This window comes from Hylaeus volcanicus, chromosome 5 (genome assembly GCF_026283585.1).
Source record: "Hylaeus volcanicus isolate JK05 chromosome 5, UHH_iyHylVolc1.0_haploid, whole genome shotgun sequence".
Taxonomy (NCBI): Eukaryota; Metazoa; Arthropoda; class Insecta; order Hymenoptera; family Colletidae; genus Hylaeus; species Hylaeus volcanicus.
In genome coordinates this window covers 24,331,492-24,345,243 of record NC_071980.1, presented here as the reverse complement: position 1 = coordinate 24,345,243, position 13,752 = coordinate 24,331,492, and the positions used below count along the sequence as shown (strand labels likewise).

At 39.6% G+C, this 13,752-nt stretch overlaps 1 protein-coding gene across 1 annotated transcript; it reads left to right on the top strand.

Moving 5' to 3' along the window:
- The first annotated feature begins 589 nt into the window (after positions 1 to 589).
- LOC128876463 (nuclear receptor subfamily 2 group E member 1) lies at positions 590 to 11,412 on the top strand. Its single transcript, XM_054122874.1, has 5 exons — positions 590 to 668; positions 9,220 to 9,456; positions 9,714 to 9,937; positions 10,249 to 10,495; positions 10,988 to 11,412. The coding sequence occupies exons 1-5, from the start codon at positions 602 to 604 to the stop codon at positions 11,410 to 11,412; spliced, it is 1,200 nt and encodes a 399-aa protein (XP_053978849.1). The 5' UTR covers positions 590 to 601.
- The last annotated feature ends 2,340 nt before the right edge of the window (positions 11,413 to 13,752 follow it).

The window sequence follows — 13,752 nt, the reverse complement described above, 5'->3', positions numbered from 1 at the left end:
ACGAAATTAGGTGGGGTTGACGGGCCGATCGTGCGGCAAGAGGTCCAGAAGGGGTGGAAATGCCTTCGTTTTCACCTCTGAGCCGGATGAATAGGGGCGAATAAAGGGATGATGATGGTGGGGGACAATCTGACGACCCCGTTCGTTCGCCACCTCTCCCTGGCAGCGTCGGGTGACGTTCAACCCCCGACGAGTCTGGGACGAACCAGGTCCTTTCGAAAGGACCGCCCTTTTTCCAGGGTAGGGAAGTCGCTGGCCAATGAAGCGTCCTGAACGGATCGCCAGGCTTGTTTGAAAACGGTCAGGAGCCGTGCTTACCATCAAGAAGTCCCGACCGCGATGACTGTCAGTTACGTTCCGTCGCGAAGTTAGCCCTCGTTTCGAGTATCCCGGAGGCAGGAAGCGAACGGACGTCGAGTAGTCCTTCGGTTTTTCGGGGTGCGGAAGTCCCCGACCGATCCTCTCTGAATGCCAGTTGCAGTTCAACCATCCTCGCGGACTGTTTCGCGTGATCGGCTGTGCGTTCGCTTGGTTGTTGTTTGAGGTTGTTTGGGTGTCGGTCACGCTGATTGCGCAGTGGGTGGTGTGTTGTGGTGTGAAGATGCAGAACCAGGAGCCGCAGATGGGGCATATGCCTGTACCGCAGCCGAAGATGCCTGCTTCTTCCAGTAAGTTTCATCAACTGTGCTTAATTTCTTTTTTCCATTTGAATTCGTGTGACGGGAGAACGATCTTCGTTGTGCGTTCGTTGCACTTTGAGGTGAGGATTTTAATTGAGGCTTCGTGTAGATTAAGATACAATGTTGTGGTGGTTTCTTGTGTATTTGGAGAGTTTTGAGAGGGGAGAAACTGTAACGATTCGCAAGCAGTGTTTGTATTGCCACCGATAAAGTATTTCATACAAGTTTTTCACCTCGAACGCTCGTCTTCGGGTGCAAAGGAATATTTTTTTTCGACTTTTCGGGACTGCATCTCTTCATTTTCCACATTTCAAGATTTGTATTTTTTATTATAATATCACAATATAATTATACCTTTAACTTGAAACTCTGAAACATCAAAAATATGCCAAGCTTCTATTCTTCAATAATACTAAGATTCTATTCTTCAATAATACCATAACTTGATCTTCAGTACTTAAGAAAACAGTATCATCGAAATCCTCAGATTTTTCATAATGTTTCACAGTTACGTGACCCTCCTCACGTTGGACTAAACCCGCGCATTTTCACTTAAAGTCCTCCGAGTTGCTTTTTTCAAAGTATCGAGAAAGTTTCCAAAGTAATTCCCAATTGTTTCGTACCTTTACTGAAAATTCTTTAGTTTTCCTTTCTAAAAATTATTTACTTTGTTCCATTTTATTTTCCATGCTCCGCAAAGTTTTCAGGATTAAGGTTAATTTCTCGATTAGTTAACAAAATTTCTCCCGTTTTTCTCTTGAGTAACACAAAGAAGAATCGAAGAAAAAGTTTGCCACCCAACGTCGCGCATAATGGTAGCCATGTTTGTCGCATAGGTTGCAATAAAAACGCCGCGTTTATGATACTCGTTAGCTCTGAAACCACAGCAATAAAAGCTCCTGTCTGCTACCCTCGAAATCTGGTGTCACCGTTCGAGTAGGTAGTAATTACACATCCTGCGAACAATTGTACCTCAAGAAAGGTTTTGCCTTCTGGCAATTTTTACCTCTCTATAAAGGAAAATCGCAGGTGAAAGAACGATAACGATGGTACTCGTAAAAATGGATGTTTATTGTCCAACGACCGTCGAGTGCTGAGCCAGCCGTAAAAATTTATCGGTTTCTAATCCACCATTTCCTTCAATGAACGATACGACTTTTGCTTTTAACCGTTTGCGATCTTATGTCCCTAGTGACTTGAGAAATAGACGTCTATTTCCGTGCTCCAAGCGTTTGGACATTTTTATAATACATGGTGTCATATCTTAAACGATATCATTTTTTATGTTTAAATGGAATCATGTGTGGCTTCGTTTTAAATTCGCAATTTTAATGCTCCTTTTGGAAGATCCTTTTATTTTAATCAAATATAAGGGCGCTGCATTATCTGATTTTTAATAAATGGCAATGCTTTAATAAATCGTACAAATAATATACTCTTAATTTCTATAAATATCTTACAAATATCTCGCTTAACTGAAACAGTAAAATCATTTTTAAGCACTATTTTTTAAATTTGTACTATGAGACACTTTAAAATTGAGTATTCCATTTACCTAGTAATGTTATATTTCCAGAAATCTATTCTTTCTTCTGACCCCTTAAAGTCCCTTTAAAATCTATCTCCGCTTCATTTCGTATAAAACAAATTTGCTCCCACGCACTCAGTTGTTATTTCGGATTTGAAATGACTTTTTTGAAAGTTGAAATATATCCACTGATGGACAACGTTGCTAATCATCGCGTCGCAGGAAAGGTGCCACTCATCGCGTAGCTCATCTCGTGTGAAACAAATAGCATATGCGGCATTTAAACGGGGTGGACAGTCGTGCATTTAAATGATTCGTCCCTAGTGGCATTCTTCCATGAGAAAGTAACGACAGATGGTCAGAATATAACACGATAACTAGGAATCTCCGTGGCGCCCGACAGGTTGCCGTGGATGGTTGAATTCGGTCGTCATTCGTGCAATTAAAGCGCCTGATTCGTGCCGGAACCGATCGATACAACATTATTTTTCGAATTCACCTGGGACTTTGCTCGCATTTATGTGTTTACTAAACGTGGCTGTGTTCTAATATCTAATCGACGTGGATTCGAACGGAAATAGCACTGCCAATAGCACTTGAGGAATTTATTTACTTATTTTGAATAATATAAGAGGCATACTAAAGGACTAAAGAACAAAAGAATTTATTTATCTACTCAACTCGTCAAAAAGTAAACAAATTCTTTATCTTAATATACGAAACTATTAAAAAGAAGCAAAACACATGACACAAATTAATTTTATCGCACTATGGTTCGAGTTGAAAAATTAAACCTAGAAACTTCAAAGAAAACTTATTTTTAAAATTTATATCTGAATCTTTAAAAAATAACGGAAAAATGTAAAAGGTATTTAGCTCGACGAGTTTCCAAACATAGAGTCGCAGAATAACGTCTGACCTGATCAATAAGGATTGCAAATCCCAAGGGATTAATAAAAAAGAGAGAAGTACACGTGCGGTAGCCTCTGGTTGTTTTTCATTAATTCCATCTGAGGCTAGCGCACGATTATTAAAAGCATCGCAATAACAGAAGCTGCTAAACGACCCAGAGGGAATGTCGATAGCAAGGTAAAAAAGCAGATGGAGGAGAATAGGCGCGCATCTTTCGCCGGAGGGTGGATCAGGCCTCGCAACCCTTGCAACCGCGACGGGGTAAGCAGATGACGGATGAATGCACGTACATTACGTACGCGTGTACATTGGTGGGAGGCGTCTGGTTTCTGACACATGCCGCGAAATTCCCATGGCCCACTAACGATGCGTGCAACACCTGATGGACGGTGACGATTTGAACGATGATATCACCTGAACAACTCGAGATACTTCTGGTCATCACCTGTACGCTGTTATCAGTAATATCGCAGATTCGAGATCGTCTACGACTTTTTAAACTGATCAAATCCCTACGGTGGATTAAAACGTACGTGTGGTTTCAAACTAATAGGAATTATATATGAGTAAACAATGTATGAGTTATCAATTTCTTTAAATAGTTGTCATTTAGAATTCTTAATTCATCGTCTATGAAATGCAACAGAACTTTCACTTTCGCATTCCCATAGGCAAAGGCACTTTAATCCTAGGATTTTCAAAGTTTTTTCCTCGCGGGTAATTTTACGGGACGATTATCCCAAATCCCTCTTCTTAAACACTGTTTGCTTCCTAAAAACAAAGCTGCTTTCGCACGTTTCGCCTGAGTTAACGTCTACGCAAGTGCAACAAAATTTTTAAAATATATTTATATTTTGATATATAGAATCAGAGTATTACAATAAATAAACCATTAGTTTCAGAACTTATTGTAAAATATTTAACAATTTTTTAAAAATGAAGCGAATCATGTACTACCAAGTACAAGCATTAATAACACGAATATTAGAATAAACCTACGTTTATTACTGTTATTTATTCTTCAAGTCATGTACTTCATCTTGACCCGATCACCGAATGCATAATAAAATTTTCAAATTATTCATAGAAAACTCCTCGCGTTTGAAAGACTCGAGTGTAAAAGACAAATGAATAGTTCAATCAAGTATCTCGAAAAGATGGTTGCACGCGAGAAAAGTTGTACCAGCCATTGGGGGTGAAGTTTCGAAACTTGAACTCGCGTTCAACTTTTCCGTCGACGTCGTGGAATACGCTCGCCCATTTCAACCCTTTCGCCGTCCACAAGAGCAACAAACTTTTTTATTTTCTCAATCCTAACCGTCACGAACCTGCATCATCGAATCTACCTGACCAATGCCCTTTCAAAGAGAAGTTCTCGAATAAAGTGACAGTCTAACCGGAGTGAATCACATCCGGTCGAATCGGTCACGAAATTAACCCCTCCGACGACAAACGTAACTTTAGGGTGGCGAACTTCAACTCTCTCGTAACTTCAATGTTTCGATCGAAACATAAAAAACACGGTTGACGAAAATCCACGAAAACTGCAATTACGCAGGGTGGTAGATTGAAAAGTACTTTACGATAACTTTCACTGCGGACAATTGCAAATAGGAAAAATTGTGTCACTGTGGCTTCTTTAGGAATAAAATATAGATTTTGAGGAAGAAAGCAAGAGCTGAATAAAGTAAGAAAAAATTCTTACTTTATTCAGCTTTGATTCTCAGAACAAAGCAACCCATCCTAGAAAATTCCCATAAAGTAGAAGAAATGTTTGTTTAAAAATTAGCAGAAATATTGTCCAAAGTATGCCCTCGAAAAATAACTTTCCTCGAGGTTTAAAAAATATTATAGAATAATAGAAAAGGCTGAATTCAGCCAATGAAAAATTCATGGCGAACTAACTTTCCGCGTAAATCGCGCTACGTTTAAGTATTAAAAGGGACAGGATAAGAAAACACTGACGAAAGTTCAGAAAGCCAGTCGATTGTGCATCACCCTCGGCGAGCGTGGGTTTCAACTTCGGGCACGCGATTCGCGTGTGGCTAATCGCAAGCAAGCGTACGCTTCTGCGCATATTCGGCTTCGTCTTTTCTTCGTTCCGGGGCCGTAGGAGGGTCGGGGCTCGATCACTGTAAAAATTCCATGAATGATTGACGAGCCAGTGGAACGGAAAATGACAGGAGGAAGATGACCGCCGCACGGCAAAACACATACTTCGATTCCACGACGATGAAAAATTCAATCGGAATGACTCGCGAGCCAGCCATGGCCGAATGCAAATTTCATGTGCATCCTTCGAACATCAGCTCACAGAAGGTGTATCGCGTGATTCGCATATGAGAACGCGCGTTCCTTCGTCTACGCCTCTCGCACCCTGCTGGTTCGCTGGTTGTTTCGCGGAGTTTCTATGAAATTATGCTATTGGAGCGCGTGTAACGACGGATCCGTGGTACTTTCCTTGACAGAATTTGTGCGAGCTTTTGCGTTTTACTTTATTTTTGTTTTCTGTCAGGTCAATGCACGAGTAATACTAAAACATTTTGTTGTTTTCGGAAAGGATGAAACGGAAGAATTTATTTACAGTGGCTGGTTCTGGTTGGTGAAACGACAATTCAATTTTGAAAGAGTGTATTTTCGTTTGGTAATGTAATTAATAAGTGATTTTTGAAGTTAGAATTTGAGTTGTCCATAATTTCACTTGGAATTGGATTATTTTTTACACTGAAGGAATAAGAATTTGTCACATTGAGAATAAAGGATTCTGTTTCGTTAGAAGAGCTGTAAAGTAGATTTACTAAAAAAGGTCATACTTTGTCAAAATAAACATTTTCGATCACTTAAAGTATCGCTATCTTTTTTCAAGTTATTCAAGTTTTATCTAAGTGTGTTATGCCTTAAGAAGTAATAAAATGAAAGATGTTATGTCTTAAAAAGTGCTAAGAAGAAACTAATTTTACTGTATTTAAATAGTTAAAGATTTCCAAATTGTTGTGTACCAAATTATCAAAATACTTAATTTACGTGAAGATATTTATAAAACATGAAAATGAATTTCTAATCCATTCGATGTTACCTCTACTAAATTAGCATTCGACGAGATTAAAGCGTTTCGTTATTTTAAAGTATTTCGTGGCAAGACTTCTGCAGGAGGTTTACCGACACACCCTGTACGTGAAAAATGTATAACTCGCGATGCAAGTTTCCCTTTATCGTGGGAGAAAAGGGTGTCCTCTGCCTTGCAAGGGCGCACCCCTGCCATATTGCTACCTATGTGGCTAGAGTGGTCAGTAGGCATGTATTGTATATCGCATAATGCTTACGTTTTCATCAATATTTCACTTGAAAACGCAACTGTCTTCGATTTCTTACTTTCTTTTTGCAACGTCAGGTTAAGGTGCTCAAAGGAACCCTGATTCGTTTGGACCTAAATGCGACTGATAAGTAAAAGTGAGCTTAGTAAAAGCAACAGGTTGTTGCTACTTACATCCGATTTAATCATTGTATAGACTAAATTAGTACCAACCCAGACAAATTGATTGCATTGATTAATTTGTTAAGAGATAATACAGATTAAAACTTCGCAGTCTGAGAAACAAGCGTTAATTTACATTAAAAGTTTTAACTAAAACTTAAATTAGATGTATCCTTAGTACTTATAAGTATTATAATTACATTGCATATGCAAAATTTTTCTGAATTTGAATGGTATTATTTCAAATAAAACAACAGTGGGAAAGAAACTATAACATTGATAATGTAGATGTAAAATTTAAAGCTCAATATGACATCGAAAATTGTAATATAAAAATAAATTTCTTTATTATTCTTACACACAAAGGAAAATAAGTAGAATCCAATATCAGCTCCTAAATATTATTTCACTTTAAATCGTACAATTAGTTCATTGAAAGTGGCTATCCATACACTGGCCTAACCTGATATCATAAAACCTTTATTGAAATTAAAAATGACATTACATGTACGAATAACAACAGAGTACCTCGCGCATCTAATGCTAAGTTGCGACCGCAACTTTCACGACCAAATACTGTTTCGAACTTGACAGAACTAAAGTAGAAACTTTCAAGTGCACAGCAATTACCGAAAATGTAATGGTAGCCTCAAACGTAACCATTTATCGTACGATAAGTTAGACGACTATGTTTAAACGAGAATTGCAGATTCTGAGGGGGTTGTTGTGAAACCTGTCATACGACGCGATCGCGTTGAACGTCAATATGGCTCTGCCATACGACTGTAATTACACGTCTTTGTACGACTCATTGTTCGATGAATAAGAATAGTAAGTCTCTGATCGCTGGTGTACAAACTTAGAAGTAAACTGTTAAGTGAAAAAAGAGAAATCAAGAAGAAGAAAATTGATATATATAGACATAGAAAGCTGGCGACATAAAACAAGACACTAAACTCCTCTCAAAAAACCCTCCAGATTTTTCAGTTAAATCCGAAACGGTACTCCAAGAAATATTCATACCCTCTATCGAAGAAAATCTAAATTAGGTAATAGGTTGATATTTCCATTTATAACGAAACATTTCTTAACATCAAGCCTGTGTGATTTCATTTAGTCAAATTTCTTCAATCGGCATTGTATATAGGAGGGCTATATATGACGCCTTGTCTAAGGAATCAATCCTATCAAGAGATCAACAAACTATTTGACAGCTACTAACGAAGCCGTGCGAAAGTTCACAACGCGAACGTCACTCCTACAAATAACGTCAATCCCCGATGAAACGAAGGCTCCTACGCATGATCGTTCAAAGTGTCCCCGAGGAGCTTCAATTTCCGTAAACGCGACAAAGAGTCAGGAAGAAAGACTCCGTCTCGCGAATCGATCCGCGACAAAACGTCGCATTGTTGGCTCGTTCTCGATGGCAGAGCCGAGGAGAAAGCCGCGTCTAATCCGAAGAATGCCGGTATTTTGGATCGGAACCCGTTTACCAGCGAAAACACGGATCCCGTGAATGACGTCCGCCGATGAATGGGATCGATTTGTCGCCAAGTTAGAAGGACCTCCGGGACGTACGCGCGTTCTATACCTGTTTCGTGCTGGGACCTCTACGCGGGACAAGCAAGGGTGTGGTGCGTTTATAATGGGGGTACCAACTCGTTGTCGCGGGCTCCGCCTACGCCATTGAACCCGACGGAGCTGGTGAATGGGGCTGAATGGACCGGATGTGGCTGCTGCATTCAGCAGCCCTTAAGTGAGCAGCCCGAAACACGACACTTCGCCTCGTATCGCCTGATCTCCCTTGATCGGTTCCCTCGGCTCCTTTATCTTACTTAACGTGGATCTTATTATCGGAGAAGGTTAAACGTTTTCGAAGCGCTGCGGCCGCCTTGTCTCCATTCAGTCAGCGGAGGTGGATCGAAGGACGTCCCGGGAGAAGTTTATCGATGGACATCGGGGAACAGTTTCTGGGAATATTTGCTTCGGGAGATAAGGGTGCCAGATTCTGTCCTCGCGTTGGGTTCGTTGTTTGGATACGATTGTATTCGATTGCTTTGTGATGTACGAAACATCTCATGGACGGTGCATTTAAGGAATTTATATTTTGACTTAGTATGAGACAGTCTATTCATCATCGAAGAAATAGATATTAAATATTGCTAAATATCATCAAATATAACAGATCACAGAGGAATGTGGTTCTCTTCGGATCATGTACGATTTCAAAATCTTTTTTAAATATTTAGGTAAAACGGTATGGTCTCTTCCTGTTACGTATCAGGTCATTAGTTCGTGCTGAGAACTGTGTCAATATTTAATAAAAAGAAACTACAGAAATTTTATAGTGACGGTATAATGACTGAGATTGCCTTTTTTTGTATAACACTTAAGAGTATGTTTCACATATAAATTTGAGTAGCAGAATTATAAGCGGCATGAACTTTTGCGAAGCACTCTGAATGCCTTGTTTCTACGTAAAGGTGTTTTTTCTCTTAGGAAAACTATTTGTTTATTGATGTAATTTGATATCTCACTTTTCAGATGAAACTCGAATGAAAAGTCTTCCACATCCATATAATGGACCTCGTGATCTGACCAAAAACTTGTTTTCGTTGTTGCAGGTCGCATTCTTTACGATATCCCCTGCAAGGTCTGTCGAGACCATTCTTCGGGGAAGCATTATGGCATATTCGCGTGCGACGGTTGCGCCGGTTTCTTCAAGAGGTCGATACGAAGAAATCGTCAGTACGTTTGCAAAGCGAAGTCCGAAGGAGGCTGCATGGTGGACAAGACACATCGGAACCAATGTCGAGCGTGTCGTCTAGCCAAGTGCATTCAAGCTGGCATGAACAGGGATGGTAAGTGTAAACGGCACAAAGCTTAACATAATAGAAATAATATAAAATTACAATCTATAAAATTTTATAATCTCATAGATCATAATAAGAGATCATAATAACTTCGAATGATTTTGAGAAGATGGTAACTAAACTTAAGTTTGTCTTTATACCTCGTGAAAGATTTTTGGGAAAACTATGCGCCACGGATGAAAAAGAAACACATTCTCTGATGCGTGCCAAACGATGTATTAACGCGAATTTTCGTATTTTTCCAGCTGTGCAACACGAACGTGGCCCACGAAACTCGACTCTACGTAGGCAGATGGCCTTGTACTTTAAAGAACCCGAAATGATGGCCAACATGGTGCCCCCACCAGCGGGAGCTTTGGATCTGGCTTTGCCCAAACCACCGACCGAGCCTCGAGTTTCCGTCGCAGCTCCAACCCCTCATCATCCTCTTCCACACCCTATTTATTGCAACAGTATGGCCCTACCAAAGGTAAGCGTTATTCTGTCGATCATACGTTAATGAATTATCGGCAACTATATTGGAACATTGTGCAACAACACTTCTCCCATAATACGAAATACATGTTGACGAAATATTTTTCTCAACAAATGACCTCGTTGATACAAATATGGTATTCAAAGATTGGAATATACTAACGGAGCAGTGTGGAATTGCAAAGTAGAAGGAACCGACTCACTTGAGTTTTACAAACGTACCTTTTCGACATCCAACCAAATTTAATAAAACAATTTGATGGCTCTAAAATATGAAAAATGATAAAACATACGTTTGTCTTCCAGATTCCTGTGAGTGTGGCGGGTCTATCAACCGTGCCGTTGATGCCAGCGATAACAGCGGAGTCCATCTGCGAACAGGCCGCAAGGTTGCTATTCCTGAACGTCCACTGGGCTAGGGATCTGGCAGCTGGAACGAACCTGGTCCTGGAGGATCAGCTCACTCTTCTAGAGTCCTCTTGGCGGGAATTATTTTTGCTCGCGGCAGCACAAATTCTGCCAACCCTGGACCCGACGGCCCTGCTTCCTCCGGGTTAGTATTCGATCAAATCTAATCTATGAACAACGATTAATGAATAATCGGTAACCATAATTAATACTTGAGAGTGTGACATTTATTTATATGAGTGCGAAATCGTATAACTTGACTATGACGCCTAATATATCAGTCTTACAATTGTTTGATCTTTGCATTCGCTTAATTCTTCCTTCATATTACCTTGCATTTGCTTACATATTTATTTTCATCATTCTCTGATATACCCATTTATGGGCGCCAGTAGTCCCCTGAGGGCAATTAATACTTAAATAGTTGTCTAGGACAACGTTGTATATTACCATATTATTAACCCAATTAATAATATTTAGCCCTTTAGTAATATTTATGAATTTTGATGAATGTAAATGTGTACACTCTAAGAATTTCATGAATGCTACATAACTGTAACAACATAAGTGTAACGTTATGTTAAATACGTAACCTAGCTATGAAAAATTATCCTTGAAACAAACACTGTGGGTCCAGGTCCCCAAGGTCTCGGACTGGCCGTCGAGGTGAACCGATTCAGAGAGACGCTGGCTGGTTTCCACGCGATGAACCTCGACCAACACGAGTTCGCTTGCATCAGGGCAATCGTGCTCTTCAAGGCTGGTTTGGACAGCGAGCCTCTGCCTAGCAGCAGAAGCAGCAACGGTTCTGCGTCCCCTAACGCTGGAAGCAGACTCAGAGACGCAGCAGCCGTGGCTAGGCTGAGAGACGGAGCCCAACTCGCCCTTGGACAGCGACTCAGCGGCGCATCATTCGGTGCCCTTAGGTTTGGCAAGCTGTTACTCTTACTCCCCACGCTTCGGTCGGTGTCCACCCACGCCATCGAGGAACTGTTCTTCAGGAGAACCATCGGCGTCATCCCCATCGAGAGGATCATCTGCGACATGTACAAAGCTGCTTGAACCCAGAAACGGTGACTCTGACCGAGTTTGGCTGCTCAGATACGTAGGAATCGAAGGTGCACGTGGTTTTGGAGAAGATTAGATGGAGCATGATGGGGTGCACCTAATGTACTCTTACAGTGCACGTAGTAGTACTGTACACTTAGTGAAATGAGTGGATTTCTGCTGTTGATCGTCCGAAAGGATGATGGAGGTACGCTTAAATGCTTCGAAGTTTGAATGAGTGGAGTTCTACTGTTGATCATTGGGATGTGTAAATGTATAAAATATGGATCGTTTGATAAGTCAGGACATGGAACAGTGTCATAGTGAATGAATAGGTGTTGAAATGCCTTGAAGGACAATGGCTCTCAGGTGCTTTGAGGTTAACTATTAGGGCTTGTTATGTGGGGCATAGATTGAAGCTCCGCAATTTCATTTCCCAAATTTCTAAAGAATTTGGTTCCTATTGGAACGAGTGACCGCAGTGTGTAGTAAATTTTGTACAAACATTTAAACGATTCTTGACCCTCTAGTTTGAGTTAGTTAAGACGTCTTATCGAAGAAGTGAAAAGCAATATTTGATGGGAACTGTATAATCACTAGACTGCGGAATTTATGCATTTATTATATGCACTAGTATGGAAAACATACAAAAAATATTTATAACAAACGTAGAATATATTCTGGAATCGTTACATTTAGTATATTTGTCATATTCTCTTGAACCATAAATGCATAAACTTCGCAGTTTAATAATTACGAGCAGAAGTGATAGCGAAGAACAAAATCAGCTGTGATGGAAACCTATCGCAAGTAATGATGCCACGAAGAGAGGAATGCTTCGTCCACGAGAGAGAGGATCGCGTCGATTATTTTTGTATTACTGTATCATACTCGAGCAAGGAATCGTACAAGGTACGATGATCGCAATAATCCAGCAGCTGCCTATTATGGGTTCAACGAAATATTTTAATAATTTTATGTTTGTAATTGACTTATAATGAAACTACGTTGGATTCCAGAGAGACTAAAGGGCATAATTTAATTTAAGATGTTAGAAATCTAGGAAACCCTTTAACATTTGCAAAAAGTACTTTGTTTTAGTCGCGTTCGTGGCAATATAAGCTATATGGGATATTAAATTTCGTTATTAACGTACGAGAATGGGAGTTGTAGGAGTAGTTAGAGATTCTAATTGGACTTTACGGCGATTTAAGAGGTTTACAAGTATAACCGACGAAGTAAATCGCATGTACAAATGTAAAATACGGTGCATCTGTAGAAATCGACGTTAGACAGCAATGATTAGGTTAAATACACGAAGATATTATCGCGCCCATGGCGCGCATCTAATTGTAAATAGAGCTCTAGAAGTATGTAAATAAAATGTTACAAATCACTCGTATCTGTTACTTGATTGAATCTATCATCCTCCAGCTTTCCTCAGACCAGGAAGATTAATTATGTCGCATATTCTGTAGTTAGAAAAACTTTGGCGAATACCAGGTTAGAATTTCAATATGTTTTTTCATAATTATTCACGCATAAACATAATTATAATTCTGTGTTTACATATTCATATGTCTACATGTACATATAAATATGAAATTCAAATTATATTCCAAATTCTCTTTATATTTCATCAGTTTTTTCATACAAGCCTTCAATAAAAAAAAAACTATTCATTATACTATTACTCTAGTATAGTAAAAATGCTGCATCCCATTTAAATATTTATTCATTGCATAGAGCAAACTTTAAATTATGAATAAAAGGACGCCGTCCTACTAAACATGTGAATAAAAACCATAAATTTTGTAATTACTTGTACAATATATAAACAGACGTTTTTGTATTTACTTCATAGACGAAATCAAATTTCTAAAGTGCAATTTCATATATTTTCTTGGCGAAACAAATCACAATATTAAATAGAAAAGTGAAATTTAATTAATAGTAGAAAGTTGAAGTTTTTTATTTAAAAAACGCGTGAGAAACGAAGGAAAATTGATACTCGTTCAGGAAAAGATTTCCAGACGTCCCTGTTCTTGCCGTCTGTGAGGAAAAAAACCGTTTCAGGGTAACCGGAACATCTAAATTTTGCCTGCGCTACCGAGGCACAATGAAACGCATTTCACGGGAATTTTACGGTGATTTGAGTGGTAATCGCAGTACAATGGCCGCCCGCGTCGGAGTTCTTCGAGGCTGTCAGTATATTTAGAGGCATTTCCTACCGTGGTAGACCGAGGTGTAATCACTAAGACGGGTAAATAATCATCTTGGCTGACCGGTGAGAAAGCATTGGAAACATCCAACGAAAGTCGGCCAACGAAGTCTGCATCGAGCTCTTTGTGAAGC

What these genes read in the sequence shown, in the direction of transcription:
- LOC128876463 (XM_054122874.1), top strand. Translation starts at nt 602, where the DNA reads ATGCAGAACCAGGAGCCGCAGATGGGGCATATGCCTGTACCGCAGCCG. An exon ending in AGCTGGCATGAACAGGGATG is followed by an intron (nt 9,457 to 9,713) that starts GTAAGTGTAAAC and finishes GTATTTTTCCAG; the next exon opens with CTGTGCAACACGAACGTGGC. An exon ending in GACGGCCCTGCTTCCTCCGG is followed by an intron (nt 10,496 to 10,987) that starts GTTAGTATTCGA and finishes CTGTGGGTCCAG; the next exon opens with GTCCCCAAGGTCTCGGACTG.